Raw genomic sequence first — 26,589 nt, 5'->3', positions numbered from 1 at the left:
TCGCTCCCATTGAGGTGAATGGGATTGGGGAGTGTCTATGTCCACTCTACGTCCACTCTACGTCCATTCTACGTCGATTCTACGTCCACTCTACGTCCACTCTACGTCCACTCTACGTCCACTCTACGTCCATTCTACGTTCACTCTACGTTCACTCTACGTCCATTCTACGTTCACTCTACGTTCACTCTACGTCCACCACTTTTTTGCGGCTACACTTACATCGGTGCTCATTCCATAGGATGGATCGTTGGGGGTCTGACAGCTGAGACCCGCACCGGTCTATCCTACAGATAGAGGATACATATGGTGGTATAACCCCTGCTATATGTATATTACCATGTTCCTATCATCTGTATACGGATCTCTTTCTCAGTGTCCAATGGACTGAGGATATTACGTTTGAGAACATTGTTGGATGCTTACACTAACTTTTAGATTTTTTGTAATTTTTTTTTAGAACTTTTTTTTATTTTGCGATTGGAATTTTGTTTTTAGAACTTTTCTTTAATTTTTAAATTTATTTTTTTTTTCTACTTTTACCTCTATATAAGTGTTAAATATTATATATTTACAATATTCTCTAGCAGACATGGGGTTAACACTCTACTGACATCATAGTCTTATATTCTTGGAACATGGGTGCGGTTAGAGTACACTATTTTAGAAATCTCCTTACATAGCTACAAGATGGAAGGTAACACCCACTCTCATGAATATAAATGAGTAAGAAATACACATGTCTGGGTCTGTCTTTGGAAAGACCAGGGGAAGACCAGGAGGTCTGTCTTTGGGAACACCAGGGTGGGTGGTCCAGGCAGATGGACATCCATGGACGTCGTAACCAGCCCAAGTCCACCAACCAGATGACAAGCATGAACCAAGCTGTAACTACAAGATATCCAGATGATTTAACTTCTCTGAAGATGTAAGCTATTGACAATTGACTGATATTTGTGTTATTTGGACATTTTCCCTGTTCCTGTGTTTTCCTTCAAGATATTAATAAACCTCTACACTGATTTATAACAAGCTGACTTCTTCCTATCGTGGACAAGGCCAGGTCCGGATATTTAACAGTGGACACAAGTCTCACCGGCAAATACAAGATATTTAACAATAAGATGGGGCCAGCCGATTTTGCCAAAAAAAGAAAATCTTAATTTTTTTCAACCCTATGGATGATTTTCGATTTGAATCTCAAATGTATTTACTGAAAAAAAAAATCTATTTTAGTCACCCATAAGTTTTTTACATTTCTGACCATGTTCCGAGCTGTGAAAGCTGTCTCTTTTTTGTGGTTATAAGATGTCATTTTAACATTAACATTACCATTTAGGGGAATTTCTGATTTTTGAACGCCAAAATGGGATTAACATTTTTATGGTTTGTGCCTTTTTGGATATGGGATTCCTAATGTGTTTAGTTTTATATGCATTTTATGGAAAGGGGGCAATAGGTGGAGGAGTTTCACCCCCACCTATTACCAAGGTATCCTCTATAAGGATACATATGTTTAATATTTTAAAAACTATTATCTTTTATTTAAAGGGATTTTATCAGTCAGACGACATTTTTTCTAAGTACCACGTGGGATTAGCCTTAAGAAAGGCTGTTCGTCTCCTACCTTTCGTCGTCTTCTCCGTACCACCGTTTGCCTACAATCCCGGTTCTTGTCGGTATGTATATTAGCTCCCTCGCTGCACTGGGGGCGGGTCCCAGCACTCAGACAGCGCCCTCCATTTCTTCTTCAGCAGCGTCATCTTCAGCCTCTTCTTCTTGGCTTATAACTTCTAAAGCCTCCGGCCTTGAGCAGAGCTGACTGCGCATGCCCATAGGCCACGAAAAAATGGCTGCTTGCATAGTATTGTAAGCGGCCATTTTCTCGGGGCCTGTGGGCATGCGCAGTCTGCTCTGCCCGAGGCCTAGAAGTAAGAAGACACCGCCGGAAGAAGAGAATGAAGAGGCCCATCCTAACTAAGATGGAGGCGGCGCTGGAGAGAGTTCTCTCGCAGCATTGGGGCCGCCCCCAGTGCTGTCTGAGCACTGGGGCCCGCCCCCAGTGCTGCGATAGAGCTAATTTGCATACCGAGAGAAATCGGGATTGTAGGTGAACGGCGACGCAGAGAAGACGACGAAAGGTAGGAGATGAATAGCCTTTCTTAAGGCTATTCCGACGTGGTACTTAGAAAAAATGTCGTCTCAATGATAGGATCCCTTTAATTTTTTTTTTTCTAAGAAAAATTTTTTAGCCCCTCCAATAGGGCTTGGTTCTGCGATCAGGAGACTGCTTGCACCATAGGCTATCGCTCACTTGCTCTGCTTGTGAGTGGGTTCCAGTCCCTGGAGTCGCTCTGGGAGAAGAGGGAAGAAGTGGAGAGACTTGGGGGCCAGGTGCCGATCACAAGACCTGACAGTTAGCCAGGGACGCCCTTCTGCCCAGCAGCGCCTATCGCACTGTACAGTGTGAGCGGGGAGGAACGCCCCCTCCCTCTGCTCACAGTGCTCGCCCATAGACGAGTATTATCCGGAGGGGAGGGGGCGTTCCTCCCTGCTCACACCGTACAGTGCGATAGACGCTGCTGGGCAGAAGGGCGTCCCTGGCTAAGTGTCAGAAACGCCCTTCTGACTGTAAAGCGCTACGGTACCGGGACCGATAGCGCTTTGACCGGGGCACAGATCAGGAAAGCCGACAGTGCGCTGAATTCAGCGCACTGTCAGCTTTCCAGCAGTATATAGAACTGCATGTGCCCCGGACCATGAAAGGTTCTCTTTAAGGCTAAGGCCCCACAGTATGACCCGCAGCTACGCATTGAAAGTTTCTGGTACAATCCTTAGATATAATAGACGTGCTGCGATTTTCAAAAACATGCCGGTTTTAGAAATCACAGCATATCCCCGTCACTGTTTATACCGCAAAGTGAGCATGGGGCTTGCGAAAATCCTATCCATCTTTGCAGTTACTGTAAAATGCCGCAATTTTTCCCGCCGCGTCACTCTCGGGTCAAAACCCGCCTGCCACGACTGTCGCAGCTGCGGCTCTCCCCCCCAGAGTCGGCTCAAACGACTGTTGCTGCCGCCAGGCGAACACCGCGGCTCACCGAGCCGCAGAATCCACCTGAATTTCCGCTCACGGAAAAAAGCAGCCTGGCAGTCTCCATAGACCACCATTATGAGGAGACGGATTATGACGTGGATTACGTGCCATAATCCTCCCCCTCTGTGCCCATGTGAATGGGCCCCAACAGTTTAGGGTCTGGTTTAATTGTGGGGAGGGGGGCTCTAGTCTGAGGTCTGAAATAATCTAATGGTCTGGTTAATTCAGGAGTCTGAATTTAGTTTTTGGAGCTTGGTTTGAGTTGCTTTTATTTTAGCAGTCTGGTCTTGGGTTCGGTTGACATGGGGGGGGGGGGGGTCTATTCTGGGTTCTGCTTGGGAGTCTAGTATGGAGTCTGATTTAATTGTGGGATTTGGTCTGGTAAAGTTGTGGAGTCGGAGTCATGAAGCAGAATTAGGGGGTCTATTCTGAATAATTTAGAGGTCTGGTTAATTTAGGGGCCTGAATTAATTTTGCAGCCTGATCTAAATTTGATTTAAATTTGGGGTCCAGTTTGACTTCCTTTTCGTTTAGCAATCTGGTCCTGTGTCCATTTAACATAGGGGTCTGTGTGATTTTAGGGGTCTAGTATGTGGTCTGGTTTAACGGTAGGTGTGGAGTTGGTAGGCCAAAGCACGACTCCAACTCTTCTATTTCCCCACGGCTCAAATCTGACTCCGACGCCTGTCCTGACTCCAATGGGTGACTGAGAACTTATCTAATGTATATTGACTTTTCTATGCCTAGCCAGTTGCTACGGGGTGCAAATTTTTTGTTGGTCCCCTTTGTATTTGACTCCTCATCCTCATTATTATTTAAGGACTAAGAACCTCCGCCCATTTTTCTTTCTATGAAGGTGAATCAAAACTATGTGACAAATCCGCCATCACGCTGAATGGGATCCTCGGAAAATCCTTAGTTTTATATCAATTGCCGAAGGACCTAAAATATGAACGTCTCACCCTAAAATCCATAAATACCGATCGAAGGAAGAAGTTTCTGGTCTATGATCCGAAGACCGGGACACAATCTCCAAATATCTCCCGTGAGAAATTCCAGTTCAATAAAGAGACCTCGTCGGTCATGATCCACAAGTTACAAAAAGACGATGAAAAAGACTACGAGCTCTTGGTGGATGTGAGTGATGGAGAAGAGGACTTTTGTAACTTCGAGCTCAAAATCTACGGTGAGTTTTTCCATTTTGTACACATACGGACATGCTAAGGTTTCAAGTACACACGCTAGGCCTCATTTATCAAATCTGATAGAAAAACCCGTACCAACTAGAGATGAGCGAGTACTGTTCGGATCAGCCGATCCGAACAGCACGCTCGCATAGAAATGAATGGACGTAGCCGGCACGCGGGGGGGTTAAGCGGCCGGCTACGGAAGTACCAGGTGCATCTATTCATTTCTATGAAGCGTGCTGTTCGGATCGGCTGATGTATATTGGGTGACTGAATAATGGGGCCTGAAAGCTAGGAAACTCATATGAAAGCCCTTGTCCTCCAGAGTCATGAGGGGCAACTGGGGGGTCGGTGTGAAATTGCTTTCAGTGGCCCATATGCTAAATTCTTAATGATATGACCTATTTTGATACTTAAAGGGGTTATCCAGTTTCTAATATCGATGGTCTATTCTTAGGACAGGCCATCAATAGTACCGTATATACTCGAGTATAAGCCGACCCGAATATAAGCCGAGGCCTCTAATTTTACCACAAAAAACTGGGAAAACTTATTGACTCGAGTATAAGCCGAGGGAGGAAATGCAGCAGCTACTGGAAAATTTCAAAAATTAAAATGGTCGGAGTTTTTGGGTGCAGTAGGTGCTGGGGAAGGGGAGGGGGTGTTTTGGTTGTCCGTCTGCCCCTTCCCTGAGCTTGAGGACTGTTTAGTATATACTCGAGTATAAGCCGAGGGGGGCTTTTTCAGCACAAAAACTGTGCTGAAAAATTTGGCTTATACTTGAGTATATACGGTATACGAGGGTCCAACACATAAGCATATTATATTCTGTGTAAATTATTATCTTATATATTTTCATCGGAACAGAACAGATCTCAAATTTGACAGTCAGCGTCACCGAGGACTCTCAGAACAACACGTGTAAGGTCACCATGAAGTGTCAGATGCGGACGGGGGAGAACGTGACTTTCAGCTGGATGAAAGACGACGAGAGCCTCGGCCATGACAGCAGCACATTACAGATCAGCATCTCTAATGACAATGCCAACAGCACATACACATGTACAGCGAGAAATCCTGTAAGCGAGGCGTCAAGTCACCATCAATTGTCATCTGCGTGCAACCCGGAGAAAGGTAAGACCAGCACAGCAGCACAGAGTGTTTAAAGGGAGTCTGTCATATCAACCAGCCATTACATCACCGCACTACCCTTGTCACAACAGATTAATCTCCTGAAATACTCTGTGCTGCTGAGCATCCATATACTTATACTATCTGTGATCTTTACATCTTATCACACAGCTACTGCCTGTTACAGCCCCTTAAAGGGAGTCAGCCGATAGAACCAGCATATCAACCCCGTCCTGCACATAGATAGGTTAGGGTCTCTTGAATAAAACAGTGTTTTCCCCTTGTGAATCGGACCCTCCATTGTTGAGATATCATCATTTATTCCAATATGCAAATTAGATCTTAGCAGCAATGGAAGCGCCCAAGAGCTTATTTGTGTTGATACAAACGGCAATATCTTTGCAACAGAGGCTCCGATTCACAAGGGGAAAACACTGTTTCATTCAAGGAACCCTAACCTATCTATCTGCATGGCTGGATCGGCATGCTTGTTCTCCTGACAGACTCCCTTTAAGGGACTGTAACAGGCAATAGCTGTGTGATAAGACAGTATAAGCATCTGGATCCTCAGCAACACAGAGTATTTCAGGGGCTTAACCTTTTGTGACAAGGGCAGTGTTATGATGTAATAGAAGACAACAAAGACTTTCTGGAATAAATGTATATTTTCTTTTTTTCTGGAAATCTATGGAAACATTTCCATACAAAATCCATGGCAGATACATTACAGCGTTTCCTTTGAGAAATTCTTATGGCCCGCTCTTCGCTTTGTCTTCCTGTGATTGAGGTTTCCGTTGCACGCTTAGGATGCCATATCATCCCTGCAGATCCACATGTCATACTTGTCATTTCATATCACTTTTTGGGATAAGATGTAGTGTGTTTTCATATACTGTAAATAGTAACAATATTTATGGCCATCATGAGACTTACATTCCCCAGTTCTTATCAGTTTCCCCTCTGCATATGGTAGTTTCCAGTTCTCACTGAGGTGGTGGGTAGAGACTACTTTTCATACACTACACACAGTAAGTAGAGAAGAATCTGCTCTACAGCTGTCTCTCTCACTCAGAAACAGCCCTAGGGTCAAGCAGAGCAAGCAATATATAAAGAAGTAAAGTGTTGGGCTGGCCCATCAGAGGACCAAAGGATCTTCTGGGTTGGTCCATCAGAGTACCAGAGCATTCTCCTACAGACTGGCCCAACAGAGTACCAGAGGATCCCTTTGACTGACCCACCAGAGTACCTGAGGATCCTTCAGATTGGCCCAATAGAGTACCAGATGATCCTCCAGACTGGTCCACCAGAGGATCCCTTTGACTGAACCACCAGAGTACCTAAGGATCCTTCAGATTGGCCCAATAGAGTACCAGATGATCCTCCAGACTGGTCCACCAGAGTACCAGAGGATCCCTTTGACTAACCCACCAGAATACCTAAGGATCCTCCAGATTGGCTCAATAGAGTACAGGTGTACTTTCTGCCTCCCATTCATTTCAATGGGAGTTCTCAGACGGAATCTACCTGAAGATTACTTTTCCCCCTAGCTGAAAAACTCATCTACTGACTCTCGTTGAAACGAATGGGAAGTAGGAATTCAGGTGGAATTTTAGGCGAATTTTAGTATCAAATTCCTACACGTGAACACTACCTAAAAGTCTTGGAGTTGGCGGTATACATGTCACAGGGCCATATTACAGCGTCACCTGTGATTGTCGGCTTCTACAACATGTTTTGGTACATTTTTTAGACCCTTTGTTGTGGGGTCAGGTCGTCATTATAAATAGTTGGGGGAATGTGGTTGAGTTCTTTCCTTACCAATGTAACTAACTTCTCTACCAATGGACAGATGATCTTCGTGCCACTTTTTGAGAACACATGCCACCTTTTATTATCTCGATATCTCGCCTGTGGTTTGTGATTCACTTTTATCACTCGATGAGTCAACTGAAAATTGCTATGGGAAATGAACGTCGTTTGCGTTGCCGCCCATAGACTCATTTCACAAGTTCTACCCAGAGGTTGATGAATATGGACAGATCCCAGGTGTCCCTTCTGTTCTAGGCGACTTTGAGTCTGTTGGATCTCTGAATCCATATCAGTCAATGTTTTTGTATTTAAACCATTTAGTCGCTCCAAACACTTAATAGAACTCCTCGTACACGCTGCTGCCCATCGGGAGACAAATTTGCATCATTAACTTGCAATGAGGGGAACGCTTGCCTTCACAGCCCTCCTGATACACCGGGTTGGATATACTGTTCTATGAGATGTATGCTGTAGGAAACTTAACTTAGTTTTGTTTTTTTGTTGTCATATCTATTTCACCTTGTGCTTCATTTTATATTGTAACATTGGCAGCTTGTTGTCCTTAGTGTCTCACTCCTCACCAGCTTACACACACATCCCTCCAATCTCAGATTTTCTGCTGACACTCTTGTTCTTCCTCCTCATCTCCTGTCACACATGTCCTTTCTCCTCCTCTGCTTCCATGCTTCTTATTTCTCCCCTATTGCCACATATGTTCTTCCTCCTCCTCTTCTGCCACAAATGTCCTTTCTCCCCTCCTCTGCTTCCATACTTCTTATTCTTCCCCCTCTGCTGCCATGCTTGTCCTTCCTCCTCTTCTGCTGCCATGCTTGTCCTTCCTCCTCATCCTCTGCTGCCACACTCATCCTTCCCCTCTTTCCCTCCCACACATGTCCTTCCTCCTCTTCTGCTGCCATGCTTGTCCTTCCTCCTCTTCCTCTGCTGCCACGCTCATCCTTCCCCTCTTTCTCTGCCACACATGTCCTTCCTCCTCTTCTGCTGCCATGCTTGTCCTTCCTCCTCATCCTCTGCTGCCACGCTCATCCTTCCCCTCTTTCCCTCCCACACATGTCCTTCCTCCTCTTCTGCTGCCATGCTTGTCCTTCCTCCTCTTCCTCTGCTGCCACGCTCATCCTTCCCCTCTTTCCCTCCCACACATGTCCTTCCTCCTCTTCTGCTGCCATGCTTGTCCTTCCTCCTCTTCCTCTGCTGCCACGCTCATTCTTCCCCTCTTTCCCTCCCACACATGTCCTTCCTCCTCTTCTGCTGCCATACTTATTATTAATTCTCTGCTGCCATCTTACCTTCTCCTCTGCTCAAGCACACCATGCTCATGGGGTGTACATGTCCACTCCCTCCTTCTGTCCCTAGCCAAACCTAGCTGCCCCTGGCTTTATTAGTCACATTCACAAACAGGAGGGTGCCTGCTCAATAGTCCCTAACTTGCTAGTCCCCCCTGCCAATTTGTTCCCTTACTTTCTGATCTATTATTGTATATTTACCCTGGCTTGTTACCTGACTTAGTCCTTATCTTCTTTACTACATTCTGCTGACACCTGACCCTAGCCTGTTCCCAATCACTGAACCTGCGCTTCCTGCCCTGACTGCTTACCTGACCACTGACTATGCATGAACTCTGCCTGCCCTGACCTCTGCCTATAACATGGCTATTCTCTCGCCTGCCCCTTGATGCTTTGCACCCTTGTCTCTTGGACTTTTTGGCCAGCTGTCACCTACACTGGGACCACTCCTAGAGGTATGAGCAGTATACAGTATTTATTATATGAGCCCATACATTGACTGGTCTACGTTTCGGTACACAATAGCCAGAATTCTTCTCACATCACTTATACAACCTTTTGATTTATTCCACACACATTTCTTGTTTAGATTTGTCCTTTTATGTTTCATGGCTGTCTTGCATGCATCACCATGTTTTTGGTTACATTGACACTGAAGCCTTGTTCTCTGCCTCTTCCTGTTTTATTGCCATCATTATTTTTATTGACTGCCATTACATTGTGAACACAAATCTATTTGTGATGAATTACTATTGTACTGGTGGCGGCATGTTTTATATTTTATTAGTGTATAAAATGCCATCTGGCATGCACAGGGCTTTACATCTTATTTTCTCTCACACATGTGTAGTAGGTCCTCCTGGGTTTTGACATAGCACCTTCATTGTCTTTGTGTTACGTAACAAAATCACCTTGTAAGATAGGGTGACATCATCATGGGACACTGGAATATGGCGGCGGCATTAATGAATTAAACCATATACCTCATCTGGTCGCTGTCTGATTGGTGGGGACTTTCTTAAAGAGGAGCTGTCACCATGTCTGAAAACCGAGTGACAGCCATCATCTGATAGGCGCTGTCACTCTGAGCATTTTGGTGTTTCGTTTATCCAAATCCGTACAGCCATTCCAAAGATATAAGCCTGTTTAGTGTTGATACAAATTGGTATCTTTTAGCTATGTGGTTCCTCTGGGGCGGGGTTTCTCTGTGTGCTGTATGTAATGCAGTGTTACCGCCCACTTGACTAGTAGATCCTAAATTGCATCAAAACTAAAAGGGCTTATATCTTTGGAACGGCTGAACAGATTTACATAAACAAAACACCAAAATGCTCAAGATGACAGTGCCAATCAGATAATGTACATCAATGGGCTTTTCTGACCTGGTGACATGTATAGATGACACTGTCATCATATCCAAGCTTCTGCCTTCTGGCTATTGATGTTACACAATGATATTTTTATGTGTGTGACTTTCCTCCGTTATGATGACTTTGTACATTGTATTGTCCAGCTATACACCATTGTCCATACCTGCCTTGCATATGTCACCCCATTCTTTCCTTTGTTTCTCAAGGTTTTAACCTTTATATTGATTTATGATATATTTGTATTTGTTTTGGGACTCTTTTAGGTATATGTTATTGTATTGTGTTCCACTCCAGCTACGGTAGTATAATATAGTCACACACATTACATATTACATACATTGATAACTGTGATAATGCTCTGTTTTCCTACAACTACCATGATGCCTTGGGCCACTCAGAGCTCACTCACATCACCTCCCTCTCTCACTCCCTGTCACTCCCTTTCTCACTCACACCTCCTCCCAGTTTCCTAGCTAGCCCGCCCACTACTAGCCCTTCCTAATTAACTGAAACACCCCATCATACTTACCTTATGTTCTGGAGCTTCTGGTCATGGAAATTCACCTCTTCTTTGCCACGCCTGTACAATAGAGCCGGAATGCTGTCAGCTTGCCGGAAATCTACTGCGCCAGCATGCTTAAAGAATGGAAGACAGGTAAGTTTGATGGGTTTGGGGGTCGCGAGATTTAAATTAAATAGATGAACCAAAAATTTCATATTTGCTCATCTCTAGTCGTCACCACTAAATGCAAACATGGCAAAAATAGCTCCCTCCAAAAAGTCAGCCGCTGCACTGGTTTGTGCTTTTTCGCTTGGTAAACCACAACATGAAACAGAAAAAGTACAAGCAGTTGGTCGATGAAGCGACACTTGACACTTCACATGACGCGATAGAACTCCATGATAGTTCTGATAATGTCAAAAACTATCCTGACGGATGTGGCCAAAACCTACTGCAGATGGTGGAGCTTTGGTTGACCAGGAAGGAAACTTGGATGGCGTAACCAATTTCAGCTGGACTACATTTGCAACCTTGCACTTTTTGGCTACTGAATCTTCTTGGAAGGTTTGAAGGTTACGACTGATATATTGGCAAAATGGCTTCCATGACAGACCTGTCCAGCTGTAATATAGACATTAATATATGAAAAGATGAAGGCAAACTATAACGTCAAACAAACCGTAGTCTCTACATTTCTATCTGATACACTGTCTCTCTGCTGTCTCAAATATCATGTCCTCACTCTATCTGAAACTAAATCTCTCTAATAAGGGTCCATTCACACGGAGTTATTTTACGGACGTAAAATTACGGACGTAAAAATACAGGCGTATTTTACTATAGAACTCATTGGAAACGTCTTTTTACGGCTGTAAAAATAAGCACAAAATAAGCATAAAAAACGCCTCGCGTTACTCTGTGTGAATGGACCCTAAGACTGAACTACTACTGTTTCCACCATCTAATAGATCTGTCCCTGATATATCCATTGCAGTCTCAGGCCTTACTATAACTCCTAGGCAGCAGGCCCGCTGCCTCGGGGTCATGTTTGACGCAGACCTTTCCTTCACCCCTCATATTGAATCACTCGCACGTTCATGTCACCTCCACCTCAAAAACATCTCCAGAATACGCCCTTTCCTCACCAGAGATACACTAAAGACACTTATTGTCTCTCTGATTCATTCTCGCCTTGACTACTGTAGCTCCTTACTAATCGGTCTTCCCCTCACTAAACTCTCCCCTCTACAATCTATTCTGAATGCAGCGGCCAGGCTCATCTATCAGGCTAGATGCTACAGCGATGCCTCCGGTCTGTGCCAGTCACTACATTGGCTGCCTATTCATTATAGAATACAATATAAAGTTATCCCCCTCCTCCACAAGGCTCTCCATAATGCTGCACCTCCCTACATTTCCTCCCTCATCTCTGTCTACCGCCCAACTCGTGCTCTCCGCTCACTCAATGACCTAACACTTACATCCTCTATTATCAGAACCTCCCACGCTCGTATACAAGACTTCTCCTGAGCTGCACCACTTCTCTGGAATGCTCTACCCCGGACAATCAGATTAACTCCCAATTTCTACAGCTTCAAGCGCAAACTAAAGACGCATCTTATTAGACAGGCCTATCACAATTCCTAACGTAAACCCTTCCGTACTATAATTAGAATCCTTAAATTTTAACCCTCCTCTGTCCCCGTTCCCACATTTCCCCACATGATATGATGCCATTTCAGGCTAACTTTATAGGTCCAAGATCCATCCACATGTTACAGGACACCACTAGTGATGGCTCATAAAGTCTTATGTTTGTGTAATGACAGTAACCTCTATTACAAAAGTGTCTGACCTCTGTATAAGCAATGCCACCCCTGCTACCTCTTGTGTCACCCCCGCTACCTCATAGATTGTAAGCTCTTGTGAGCAGGGCCCTCAGTCCCATTGTGTGATATGACGTTCTTTGTTATGTATCTGTCTGTATTTGAACCCTACAAATTGTACAGCGCTGCGGAATATGTTGGCACTATATAAATAAAATGTATTATTATTATACAGTCTTGATATCATACTCCTTCTCATTTTTAAAAGAGATTGTCTAATCCAAAAATGTGTCTTAAGCCTGATCTTAAGTTTGACCAGTGCCGCACCTCTAATGAGGCGAGGTCAGGCGCCCGGAGGAGGCGGGCGGCAGCCTGGGTGATTTTTTTTTTTTATCTTTTTTTTTTTCCACCTATACTAATGCCAGAGAGTGACCGCTCTTAAAACAACCCAAGCGGCCCCTCTTCTGCGCTGACCTCTGTTTCTCAGCACAGCCGGCGTCATTATGCCACCTACGATGATACACAGACGTCTGGAGTATCCCCAGCAGGTAGCGGCCTATTTATCAACCTCCCCGGACCTGCTCACTGCCACCCCCGCTTCCCCTTGTACTATAGGCCGCGGAAGGCGGTAGTGAATAGGCCCGGGCCAGACCACGATACCACTACCGCTATTATTATACTCGGCGATCTTTTCAGACCCCCGAGTATAATAATCGGAGCCAGAGGGGAGGTGAGGAAACATAATAAACAGTGTTACTCACCTCTCCGGGATCCGATGTTACTCCTTCGAGTAAGACTTCGGGCGTATATGGTAATGTCCAGACGTCACGTGGTCTTGGATATTACCATATAGGCCAAAGCCTGTGCTAGCAGTAATAGCCTGTTACTGCTAGCACAGGATTTGGGCCTGTATAGTACTGCTAGCACAGGCTTGGGCCTATATGGTAATATCCCAGACCAGGTGACGCCTGACACATTACCATACAGGCCCAAAGCCTGCTAGGATTAACATCGGATCCTGGAGAGGTGAGTAAAAGTGTTTATTATGTTCCTTCACCCCCCTGCAGCTCTGATTTTTATACTCAGGGATCGCTGAGTGTAATAATAGTTCATGGTTGTGCAACTGTGGGGCATAATAGAGCTTGAAGGGTCCACCGTGGCCCCTGTAACCTCTATTATGCCCCACAGCAGCCCCTCTGCAACCTCTATTACGCCCCACAGTCTATTGTGCCACTGTGGGGCATAATATAGGCTGCAGGGACCGCTATGGGATATATATATATATATATGTATATACTAGAGGGAGGACCCGGCTTCGCACGGGTATATTACATTTTATGTTTGTGTAGTGGCCCCATAAGAAATGTCCAATTTTGCACTGATGTATTTTGTATGCTGTTTGTGTGTATGTCCATAAGCGTCATGTGATTATGTGTATCTGATTTTGGATATCAGTGAAAAACCTGTGATCAGTTGTTATGGATACCTGGAGTAAAGCTGTATCTAATTCTTCCCCGTGTAGTACTGTGTTTAGATGCAAGTATCTAATCCTTGTTGGTGTGGTACTGTGTGCAGATGCACATATCTAATCCTCCGGCGTGTGGTACTGTGTGCAGATGTGTGTATCTAATCCTCCGCCGTGTGGCATTGTGTGAAGAGGCACGTATCTAATCCTCCAGTAAGTGAAACTGTGTGCAGATGCACGTATCTAATAATCTGGCATGTGGTACTGTGTGCAGACAGGTGTATCTAATCCTCTGGCGTGAGGTACTGTGTGCAGACAGGTGTATCTAATCCTCTGGCGTGAGGTACTGTGTGCAGATGCATGTATCTAATCCTCCCCCGTGTGGTACTGTGTGCTGAGACGCGTATCTAATCCTCTGGTGTGTGGAACTGTGTGCAGATGCACATATCTAATCCTCCCCTGTGTGGTACTGTGTGCTGAGACGCGTATCTAATTATCTGGCATGTGGTACTGTGTGCAGAGGCTTGTAACTAATCCTCCAAAGTGTGGTACTGTGTTCAGACGCACGTATCTAATCCTCCCCTGTGTGGTATTGTGTGAAGAGGCGCATATCTAATCCTACGGCATGTGAAACTGTGTGTAGACGCACGTATCTAATCCTACAGCATGTGGTACTGTATGCAGACGCATGTATCTAATCCTATGGTGTGTACAACTGTGTGAAGATGTGTGTATCTAATCGTCTGACATGTGGAACTGTAAGCAGACGCGTGTATCTAATCCTACGGCATGTGGTACTGTGTGCAGACGTGCTTATCTAATCCTCTGGTGTGTGGAACTGTGTGCAGATGCGCGTATCTAATCCTCCCCTGTGTGGTATTGTGTGATGAGGCGTGTATCTAATCCTATGGCGAGTGGAACTGTGTGTAGACGCGCGTATCTAATCCTACGGCATGTGGTACTGTGTGCAGATGCGCGTATCTAATCCTCTTGTGTGTGGTACTGTGTATTGAGACGCGTATCTAATTCTCTGGCTTGTGGTACTGTGTGCAGAGGCTTGTATCTAATCCTCCAAAGTGTGGTACTGTATGCAGACACACGTATCTAATCCTTCCCTGTGTGGTATTGTGTGAAGAGTCGCATATCTAATCCTACGGCGTGTGGAACTATGTGTAGACGCGCGTATCTAATCCTTTGGCGTGTGGTACTGTGTGCAGATGCGCGTATCTAATTCTTCCCTGTGTGGTACTGTGTGCTGATGCGTGTATCTAATTCTCTGGCTTGTGGTACTGTGTACAGAGGCATGTATCTAATCCTCCAAAGTGTGGTACTGTATGCAGACACACATATCTAATCCTCCCCTGTGTGGTACTGCGTGAAGAGGTGCGTATCTAATCCTACGGCATGTGGAACTGTGTGTAGATGCGCATATCTAATCCTACAGCATGTGGTACTGTGTGCAGACACGTGTATCTAATCCTCCAAAGTGTGGTACTGTATGCAGACACATGTATCTAATCCTCCCCTGTGTGGTATTGTGTGAAGAGGCATATATCTAATCCTACAGCATGTGGTACTGTGTGCAGACGCGTGTATCTAATCCTCCCTGTGTGGTACTGTGTGCTGAGATGTGTATCTAATCCTCTGGCGTGTGTTACTGTGTGCAGATGCGCGTATCTAATCCTCTGGCATGTGGTACTGTGTGCAGATGCGTGTATCTAATCCTCCCCTGTGTGGTACTGTGTGCTGAGACGTGTATGTAATTCTCTGGCTTGTGGTACTGTGTGCAGAGGCATGTATCTAATCCTCCAAAGTGTGGTACTGTGTGCAGACACACATATCTAATCCTCCCCTGTGTGGTATTGTGTGAAGAGGTGCGTATCTAATCCTCTGGCGTGTGGTACTGTGTGCAGATGCGCGTATCTAATCCTCTGGCATGTGGTACTGTGTGCAAATGCGTGTATCTAATCCTCCCCTGTGTGGTACTGTGTGCTGAGACGTGTATGTAATTCTCTGGCTTGTGGTACTGTGTGCAGAGGCATGTATCTAATCCTCCAAAGTGTGGTACTGTGTGCAGACACACGTATCTAATCCTCCCCTGTGTGGTATTGTGTGAAGAGGCGCGTATCTATTCCTACGGCATGTGGAACTGTGTGTAGATGCACGTATCTAATCCTACTGCATGTGGTACTGCGTGCAGATTTGCATATCTTATGCTCTGGTGTGTGGAACTGTGTGCAGATGCGTGTATCCAATCCTTTGGCATGTGGTACTGTGTGCAGACGCATGTATCCAATCCCCCGGCGTGTGGTACTTTGTGCAGACGCGTGTATCTAATCCTTCGGCATGTGGAACTGTGTACAGAAGCGCATATTTAATCCTCTGTTTTGTGGGACTGTGTGCAGACACGTGTATCTAATCCTCTGGCATGTGATACTGTGTGCTGATCTGTGTATCTAATCCTCTGATGTGTGTATCTCAGTTTGGATATCAGTGTTGGGTTGTGTATGTGGAGTGACCATGTGTATTGCAGTTGGAATATGAGTGAAAGACTTGCAGATTTGTATTGGCTAAGGGGGGGGGGCATTGTGTTTGGAATGCTGTATCTCAGCAACGGTACGTCCGAGCGAGTTGGAGTCTCGTCTTAAACCTTCCCGGATACCTGAAGTATCTCTGTGCCAAATTTGGTGAAGATCGGTCCAGTCGTTTGGTTCGCATTAGAGCACAGACAGACAGACAGACAGACAGACAGACGGACAGACGGACGGACAGACAGACAGACAGAAATTCATTTTTATAATATAGGGAGATATATATAGGTGTTGGGTGCGTGGTGAAGTGAGAAGCCAAAGATGTCTGTGTTTCAAACTTTACAGAGTCTAGTCACAGCTGGAAGAAGTGGTCATGGCGGTCCAAAGGGAAGAGGTGGGAAACGTGGGAAGACGTCTCCTGTGATTATTACTGCACAAAATATTACTGCTATCATCCCCAACCATCTCCTGAGGCGGACGATCAAAAGATGAACACCCCCCTTCCCCCGGCCCGGACTCAATACCGAGGTGAGGGGGGCGTCTTTTGCTCGTCTGCCTCAGGCAGCAGAGAGGCTAGGTTCACCACTGAGTTTGACATTTCCCTTTCCTCTTCTTTGTGGCTTCTTTTGGTTATGGGTGTTTCTTCAGAATGGTCTTTTTGAACCTATGAACCTGAAGATGCAGCCCACGCAGATGTCACCAACATCAATGAAGTGGTTTGTAGTCAGAAGGCAGTTTGAAGTCCTTTGGAACTTTCCAAATTGTCAGCAAGTGTCCAATTTTCCACTCGTACCTTCTGAGCCATACTTGCTTTAGTATTGTGTTACTAGCTATTGTATGAATTCTTAGTGGTGTACTGGTGGCATTATGGAGCAAACCGGCTTCTACAGAAAAACGTAAAACCGCCAGCCTCAACTAACTTCTGAGGCCGGAACAAAGAACGATTTTGCTCAACAGGGAAACCTTCTGAAACTATACCCACAGAGAAGTCTAACACACAAGCAAAAAGTGTTCAATTACCATCTCTCCGGAGCACGCCAGGCGGTCGAGAACACATTTGGAATATTGGCAAACCGATTTGGAATATTCCGCACAGCAATACATTTTAATCTGGAAAAAAACAAACCTGGTTGTGTAGACATGTTGTAGAGCGCACAACTTAAGGAGTCAAATACTTCCCCGAATGTCGAAATGTCTGACCACGAGCACATTGTACATGGTACAGTTGGCTGGTCCTGTGGTTGACGATCTACAACATTTAGGCCCCATAATATTGTTGCCAATGCCAAAGAAAACAAATGGGAATACTGTGCTACCTATGTCAATGGTGCAATAGACCGGCAGAATAACACATTTGCATGAAATTGTACGAATTATTGCTTTGGATTTTCAGTTGCGACCAAAAATGTCAAAAACATCATGAATGTTTTTGAAAACGATAGATAACCGATTTAACTTCTGGTACCCCATGGGTCTAAGAGGGAGTTGAAGATGTGTTGGAATTGTTTGGCCTGGGTATTTCTTGATTTTTGTTCTAAACTCGAGATCAGAATACCGCCAATATGGCACAAAAATATTGTCTACAGATGCTCCAGATTTTTTGCAGGCTTCAGTTTTATTAAGTTCCTTATGGAAAACTTGTTTTTGACTAAATCAACATCTGCTTGTGGAGAAAATTTCCTGCGTGTTTTTTGCTTTGTTTTTAATGAACCTGTTGGAATATTCCCGACATGGTACAGCTCAATGAAATCCTTCAAAAAGTCCGGGTTGAAAGGTTCTTTTGGGCAACAAGTATACTGAAGCAACAATAACTACGGGCAAACGTATCTGTAAAACAGAAGAGGAAAACAACACAGAGAGTCAATACTTGTTCTTACCTGATGCAAGTGGTCCAGAAATTAATGTATAGACACAAGTTCATCCAAGGGAGGTGTAAATTTTTTTTAAAAAAAATTAACATTCCTACTCACTTTCCCTCACCTCACCATTATCTCTCACTGTCTTCCTCCTGTACTAACCTGACGTCACAGAGGAGCACCAAAGTATAATCGTCTACTGCAGGGGTGTCCAATACGTCGATCACGATCTACCGGTCGATCGCAAAGGACGTATGGGTCGATCGCGGGATGCAGCCAGGGATCCCTGGTGTCTGCTTGTTCACAGTGCAGGCTGAGAGTCCACTCTCAGCCTGCGCTGTGAACAAGCACTCCGGACACTTGCAGGCCGGGCAGCAGCAGCTCCGGGGGATGACGCGCTCCCCGCTCTTAGGGATGGAGGGAGCCGGGGTGCTGCTTGTTCACAGCGCAGGCTGAGAGTCATCTACGATCACTGGCAGGCGGGGCTGCCACAGCCGCAGTCCCAGCCTGCCAGTGTCCAGAGATAACTCTCAGCCTGCGCTGTGAACAAGCAGACATCGGGGATCCCTGGGCAGCCACAGAACGCCGCTGTCTCCTGCTCTCACGCTCCACCGACCCCGCCCACATGCCCGTCCCCGCCCACAGACACAGGCCCACCCCGCCCACAGGCCCATTCCGGCCCCGCCCACAAGAAGTGGGTAGTAGATCCTTTGCCTTGGTCAGTTTATAAAGTAGCTCACATGCTGAAAAAGTGTGAGCACCCCTGCTCTACTGCAAATTATGTTGTGGCGGCTATTGTTTTGTTATAAACCAACCAATTTGAAATATTCGACTTGAATCTAGTTTGTTGCAAACCAATTTTTTTTTTTTTTTTTTAATTTAGAATGTGAGCCCCACATAGAGCTCACAATGTACATTTTTCCCTATCAGTATATCTTTTTTTGGAATATGGGATGGAAATCCATGCAAACACAGGGAGAACATACAAACTCCTTGCAGATGGTTTTATGCCCTTGGCAGGATTTGAGCACCAGGACTCCAGTGCTGCAAGGCTGCAGTGCTAGCCACTGAGCCACCGTGTGGCCCCTTCATTGCAAACCAATTTGTCCAACACTAATCAGCGCTACTACCATGACCACCATCCACCTCCACCGGAGCGCCTACCAAACCAACAGGAGGCATGGATTCTGCCCCACCAGGAATCCCTTGATAGTCTTGAGATTTCATTGGACCCTGCACAGATTCAAGACACCATGTGCCAGATGCAGCAAAGCAGCCCCAGAACATAACAGAGCCTCCTCCATGTTTCACAGTAGGGACATTGTTCTTTTCAAGATATGCTCCATTTTTCTGTCTGGAAACGTAGAGCTGATGTGCCTTGCCAAAAAATTAGATTTTTGTCTCATCTGTCCATTGGACATTCTCCCAGAAGCTTTGTGGCTTGTCAACAATTTTTATTTATTATTAGTTTTCAGATTCAAGTTATTTCTGTGACCATTGAGGGTTTTTCTTACATTAGACGAGGGGGACCAACAATTTTGTCCACGTGTGTATATACGAATGAGTCCATAGCATGATATATGTGAATGGCCAGAAAATTTGGGAATGAGTAGACTTCAGGTGAAATAATTTGCTCATCTCTAATACGACTATTATTGTCATGGGGAGGGATACCTGTGAATGGATGTGACACCACAGGACCGGGCCGGGATTAATGCTTATTATTTTTTTCCCTAGACGTTGGCCATTTTGGATTATTTCTTTACATTTTGATTTCATTGTGCGTCGTTCTCATTGTGGTAGCAATTATGGGAGTCACAAAATGTTGCAACAAGGGTAAGTGGACCATGGCGGCGCACCTTTACTGATATCCAAATTTTAAAACTTAAAGGGGTTATCCACTTTTATAATAGTAATGGCCCAATTTCTGCTCCTATGGCTTGAAAATTTGATTCATTTAGTTTCGTAGCAATGCTCCCCCCAATATGCCCATTACTAACAGTGACCCCAATGGTAATAATGTTCCTCAAGTGTGACTAGTGTTAACTTTTCACTGAAAAATTTGGGCCACAGTACAAATAAGCGATGAGAGGAGGGGGAGTTTGTGAGGACGCGGCTTAACACAATGCAGCAACAACTTTATTTGTCTTTAGCCAAGATTCTAACCTCTCCTGTGCCACCTTTGACTCCACCCAGTCACTTTGTGCCACTCACACTGTATAATGCTCCTCAGTGTCCCCCATGCAGTATAATGCTCCTCACCCAGTATAATGCCCCTCAATGTCTCCCACGTAGTATAATGGTACTCACCCAATATAATACCCCTCAGTGTCCCCCATGTAGTATAATGCTCCTCACCCAGTATAATGCCCCTGAGTATCCCCATGCAGTATAATGCTCCTCACTCAGTATAATGCCCCTCAGTGTCCCCCATGCAGTATAATGCTCCTCACTCAGTATAATGCCCCTCAGTGTCCCCCAAGCAGTATAATGCTCCTCACCCAGTATAATGCCCCTCAATGTCTCCCACGTAGTATAATGGTACTCACCCAATATAATACCCCTCAGTGTCCCCCATGTAGTATAATGCTCCTCACCCAGTATAATGCCCCTCAGTGTCTCCTATGCAGTATAATGCTCCTCACCCAGTATAATGCCCCTGAGTATCCCCATGCAGTATAAGGCTGCATTCACACAGAGTAACGCCAGGCGTTTTTTGTGTGTTTTTTGCACATAGCGCCGCGTTTACGCCGCGTAGCGTCGCGTTAACGCGGCGTTAACGCCGCGTATACACCGCGTTAACGCCGGGCAACGCCACCGCTAAATAGCGCGGCGTTAACGCCGCGTATACGCGGCGTTAACGCGGCGCTACGCGGCGTAAACGCGGCGCTATGTGCAAAAAACACACAAAAAACGCCTGGCGTTACTCTGTGTGAATGCAGCCTAATGCTCCTCACTCAGTATAATGCTCCTCAGTGTCCCCCATGTAGTATAATGCTCCCCACACAGTATAATGCCCCTTAGTGTCTTCCATGTAGTATAATGCTCCTCAGTGTTCTCCATGCAGTATAATGCTCCCCACACAGTATAATGCCCCTTGGTGTCCCCCATGTAGTATAATGCTCTCAGTGTCTCCCATGCAGTATAATGCCCCTCAGTGTCCCCCCATGCAGTATAATGCTCCCCACACAGTATAATGCCCCTTGGTGACCCTTTTCTTAGTATAATGCCTCTTATTGCCCCCAAAGTATATCCAAAAAAGCTATACTGCCCTGACTCCTCTTCCCTGCTATTTCCTTCCTACTCTGATGTGGTTCAGGCCACTTGTAGCCTTTGGCTTGTTAGTCTATAACTGGCTTAGGTGCCATGATGATGTGATCCCTTATAGGCTATAGATGTAGAGTAGCTTGTAGCATATGAGGGAGAACACCGGGGTCCAGGAGTAGTAGCCCCTCGCTATATGGGCACATGCTGATATAGATGGTGATAAGGACAGGATAGGGACGGGCGAAATATTTTGGGCTTAACACAGAACTAATGATATGCTTTTTTTTCTTTTCTTGAAAGCTATGTACACGAAGCAGTGCACCAACCACTCAAGTACCCCCCAAAGCAGACCCCCACCCCCGGAACCAGTATCAGAGCCAGTGACTGAACCCAACCAGACAGTATATGGCCAAGTTGAGAAACCCAAGGTATGGTGTATAAAGTATATTGAAGATGTTGTTGCCTTTTTAAAGATGTTTTTTTTATTTACCATTTTGTAATTGTTGGTGTTTTTACAAGGATCCATTTTGGACATCGACTTTCTAAAAAAGTTTTTCTTTGATATTTTTTTTAGCATGAGAGTCCAAAGATGCCTGAACCGAGCACCCCGTCTATGTCATCGGTGTACGAGCTGGCTGGCCCTTGCAGAAATGACCTCCAATCATGGAGAGTCAATGAAGAGACCCGAGTATGTAAGTCTTCCAAATTCAGGAGTGCGAGGAGGATTGGAGTAGTAGTTGGTCACGATGGGTTCTCTACCAGGACCTCCATTACTCCTCATAGATGGTGCAGTAAAGATTGAAATTGGTCGTAATGGTTTCCTCCGGGGCACACCCTAATGTAAAGTCTCCCGCCTGATGGTAATTAGGGTGCCCATGATGGAAGTGCAAGATTAAGGACTCAGGTTTCTGCAAGGCAATCCAAACCAAATCATGGCAAACCGATCCTTCTGGATACCAATGGCTGGACCAAAGGCTTGCAGCTCCAAGGGTTGTCCCATTAATACCCCCCCTAATATTTACTATGGTGTAGCTATGGCTGAGAAGGTGTCTCGGCTCCTTACCTTAGTAATACTTAGTGATTCCTATTCACTAGGGTGACATTACTTCTCGTAGTCTACTAAGTGCTAAAAAGTCACCGAGGCGGCATCAAAGCTTTGTTACAGGAAATAAGACATCACCCACATCCTCCAATCTCCAAAACATGTTTTCATACTACAATACAACCTGCGTAATACCGTGTGGAGGTGACCGGCTCTGCTGGTGTCAGTACCAGGATCTGAGCAATTGTTTGCTGACAGGGGAGAAATCATTGGGCGTAAATATCCTCCGACTTTCCATTTATTGTCTTTGACTGTGAGTCAAGTACACAAATCCCGAATGTGATAGGAGACAAATGTCCTAGGAATGGTCAGAAATAGAAATCTGCTATACAAAGTATAAAGAATATACCGCACTGTGTGTATTATCCTGTACTGTGACATCACTGTGTGTATTATCTCTGTACTGTGACATCACTGTGTGTATTATCTCTGTACTGTGACATCACTGTGTGTATTATCCCTGTACTGTGACATCACTGTGTGTATTATCCTGTACTGTGACATCACTGTGTGTATTATCCCTGTACTGTGACATCACTGTGTGTATTATCCTGTACTGTGACATCACTGTGTGTATTACCTCTGTACTGTGACATCACTGTGTGTATTATCTCTGTACTGTGACATCACTGTGTGTATTATCCTGTACTGTGACATCACTGTGTGTATTATCCCTGTACTGTGACATCACTGTGTGTATTATCCTGTACTGTGACATCACTGTGTGTATTATCCCTGTACTGTGACATCACCGTGTGTATTATCCTGTACTGTGACATCACTGTGTGTATTATCCCTGTACTGTGACATCACTGTGTGTATTATCTCTGTACTGTGACATCACTGTGTGTATTATCCTGTACTGTGACATCACTGTGTGTATTATCCTGTACTGTGACATCACTGTGTGTATTATCTCTGTACTGTGACATCACTGTGTGTATTATCCTGTACTGTGATATCACTGTGTGTATTATCTCTGTACTGTGACATCACTGTGTGTATTATCCTGTACTGTGACATCACTGTGTGTATTATCTCTGTACTGTGACATCACTGTGTGTATTATCTCTGTACTGTGACATCACTGTGTGTATTATCTCTGTACTGTGACATCACTGTGTGTATTACCTCTGTACTGTGACATCACTGTGTGTATTATCTCTGTACTGTGACATCACTGTGTGTATTATCCTGTACTGTGACATCACTGTGTGTATTATCTCTGTACTGTGACATCACTGTGTGTATTATCCCTGTACTGTGACATCACTGTGTGTATTATCCTGTACTGTGACATCACTGTGTGTATTATCCTGTACTGTGACATCACTGTGTGTATTATCTCTGTACTGTGACATCACTGTGTGTATTATCCCTGTACTGTGACATCACTGTGTGTATTATCCTGTACTGTGACATCACTGTGTGTATTATCTCTGTACTGTGACATCACTGTGCGTATTATCCTGTACTGTGACATCACTGTGTGTATTATCCTGTACTGTGACATCACTGTGTATTATCTCTGTACTGTGACATCACTGTGTGTATTATCTCTGTACTGTGACATCACTGTGTGTATTATCCTGTACTGTGACATCACTGTGTGTATTATCCCTGTACTGTGACATCACTGTGTGTATTATCTGTGTACTGTGACATCACTGTGTGTATTATCCCTGTACTGTGACATCACTGTGTGTATTATCCCTGTACTGTGACATCACTGTGTGTATTATCTCTGTACTGTGACATCACTGTGTGTATTATCCCTGTACTGTGACATCATCGTGTGTATTATCTCTGTACTGTGACATCACTGTGTGTATTATCTCTGTACTGTGACATCACTGTGTGTATTATCCTGTACTGTGACATCACTGTGTGTATTATCCCTGTACTGTGACATCACTGTGTGTATTATCCTGTACTGTGACATCACTGTGTGTATTATCCTGTACTGTGACATCACTGTGTGTATTATCCCTGTACTGTGACATCACTGTGTGTATTATCCTGTACTGTGACATCACAGTGTATTATCCCTGTACTGTGACATCACTGTGTGTATTATCCCTGTACTGTGACATCATCGTGTGTATTATCTCTGTACTGTGACATCACTGTGTGTATTATCTCTGTACTGTGACATCACTGTGTGTATTATCCTGTACTGTGACATCACTGTGTGTATTATCTCTGTACTGTGACATCACTGTGTGTATTATCCTGTACTGTGACATCACTGTGTGTATTATCTCTGTACTGTGACATCACTGTGTGTATTATCTCTGTACTGTGACATCACTGTGTGTATTATCCTGTACTGTGACATCACTGTGTGTATTATCCCTGTACTGTGACATCACTGTGTGTATTATCCTGTACTGTGACATCACTGTGTGTATTATCCTGTACTGTGACATCACTGTGTGTATTATCCCTGTACTGTGACATCACTGTGTGTATTATCCTGTACTGTGACATCACTGTGTATTATCTCTGTACTGTGACATCACTGTGTGTATTATCCTGTACTGTGACATCACTGTGTGTATTATCTCTGTACTGTGACATCACTGTGTGTATTATCCCTGTACTGTGACATCACTGTGTGTATTATCCTGTACTGTGACATCACTGTGTGTATTATCTCTGTACTGTGACATCACTGTGCGTATTATCCTGTACTGTGACATCACTGTGTGTATTATCCTGTACTGTGACATCACTGTGTATTATCTCTGTACTGTGACATCACTGTGTGTATTATCTCTGTACTGTGACATCACTGTGTGTATTATCCTGTACTGTGACATCACTGTGTGTATTATCCCTGTACTGTGACATCACTGTGTGTATTATCTGTGTACTGTGACATCACTGTGTGTATTATCCCTGTACTGTGACATCACTGTGTGTATTATCTGTGTACTGTGACATCACTGTGTGTATTATCCCTGTACTGTGACATCACTGTGTATTATCTCTGTACTGTGACATCACTGTGTGTATTATCTCTGTACTGTGACATCACTGTGTGTATTATCCCTGTACTGTGACATCACTGTGTGTATTATCTCTGTACTGTGACATCACTGTGTGTATTATCTCTGTACTGTGACATCACTGTGTGTATTATCCTGTACTGTGACATCACTGTGTGTATTATCTCTGTACTGTGACATCACTGTGTGTATTATCCTGTACTGTGACATCACTGTGTGTATTATCTCTGTACTGTGACATCACTGTGTGTATTATCTCTGTACTGTGACATCACTGTGTGTATTATCCTGTACTGTGACATCACTGTGTGTATTATCCCTGTACTGTGACATCACTGTGTGTATTATCCTGTACTGTGACATCACTGTGTGTATTATCTCTGTACTGTGACATCACTGTGTGTATTATCCCTGTACTGTGACATCACTGTGTGTATTATCCCTGTACTGTGACATCACTGTGTGTATTATCCCTGTACTGTGACATCACTGTGTGTATTATCCCTGTACTGTGACATCACTGTGTATATTATCCCTGTACTGTGACATCACTGTGTGTATTATCTCTGTACTGTGACATCACTGTGTGTATTCTCCTGTACTGTGACATCACTGTGTGTATTATCTCTGTACTGTGACATCACTGTGTGTATTATCCCTGTACTGTGACATCACTGTGTGTATTATCCCTGTACTGTGACATCACTGTGTGTATTATCTCTGTACTGTGACATCACTGTGTGTATTATCTCTGTACTGTGACATCACTGTGTGTATTATCCTGTACTGTGACATCACTGTGTGTATTATCTCTGTACTGTGACATCACTGTGTGTATTATCCCTGTACTGTGACATCACTGTGTGTATTATCTCTGTACTGTGACATCACTGTGGATTGCAAAAGATTGAAAGCTGCACCAAACCCTTTAGCTTACTAGCTGCAGTGATGCCTGATGTTTCTTCTGTACCACAATCAGTGTAACCTTAGAGCTCCTCTTTAAGCCACTAGCTTTGGATACTGCCAAGCATTGACTCTTTTATTTTACCATTCCAGAGAACTGAAGCTCCAGCCGTCTCTTCAGTAGGTGAACCAATCTCCGCGATGGACCCCACCTTGTCCTTGTGCTCCTAG

The 26,589-nt window shown here is 44.6% G+C and overlaps 1 protein-coding gene across 1 annotated transcript; it reads left to right on the top strand.

The window, feature by feature from the left end:
- Window positions 1–18: 18 nt before the first annotated feature.
- Window positions 19–26,589, top strand: LOC142214611 (uncharacterized). The gene is made up of 7 exons (XM_075283550.1): window positions 19–226; window positions 3,918–4,283; window positions 5,152–5,418; window positions 19,813–19,911; window positions 21,643–21,770; window positions 21,917–22,030; window positions 26,512–26,589. Exons 1-7 carry the CDS (start codon window positions 19–21, stop codon window positions 26,587–26,589), a joined length of 1,260 nt encoding a protein of 419 aa, XP_075139651.1.

The sequence above is a fragment of the Leptodactylus fuscus genome, chromosome 7 (genome assembly GCF_031893055.1).
Source record: "Leptodactylus fuscus isolate aLepFus1 chromosome 7, aLepFus1.hap2, whole genome shotgun sequence".
NCBI lineage: Eukaryota > Metazoa > Chordata > Amphibia > Anura > Leptodactylidae > Leptodactylus > Leptodactylus fuscus.
The sequence above is the reverse complement of the archived record's forward strand: the minus strand, read 5'-3'. Positions and strand labels throughout refer to the sequence as shown.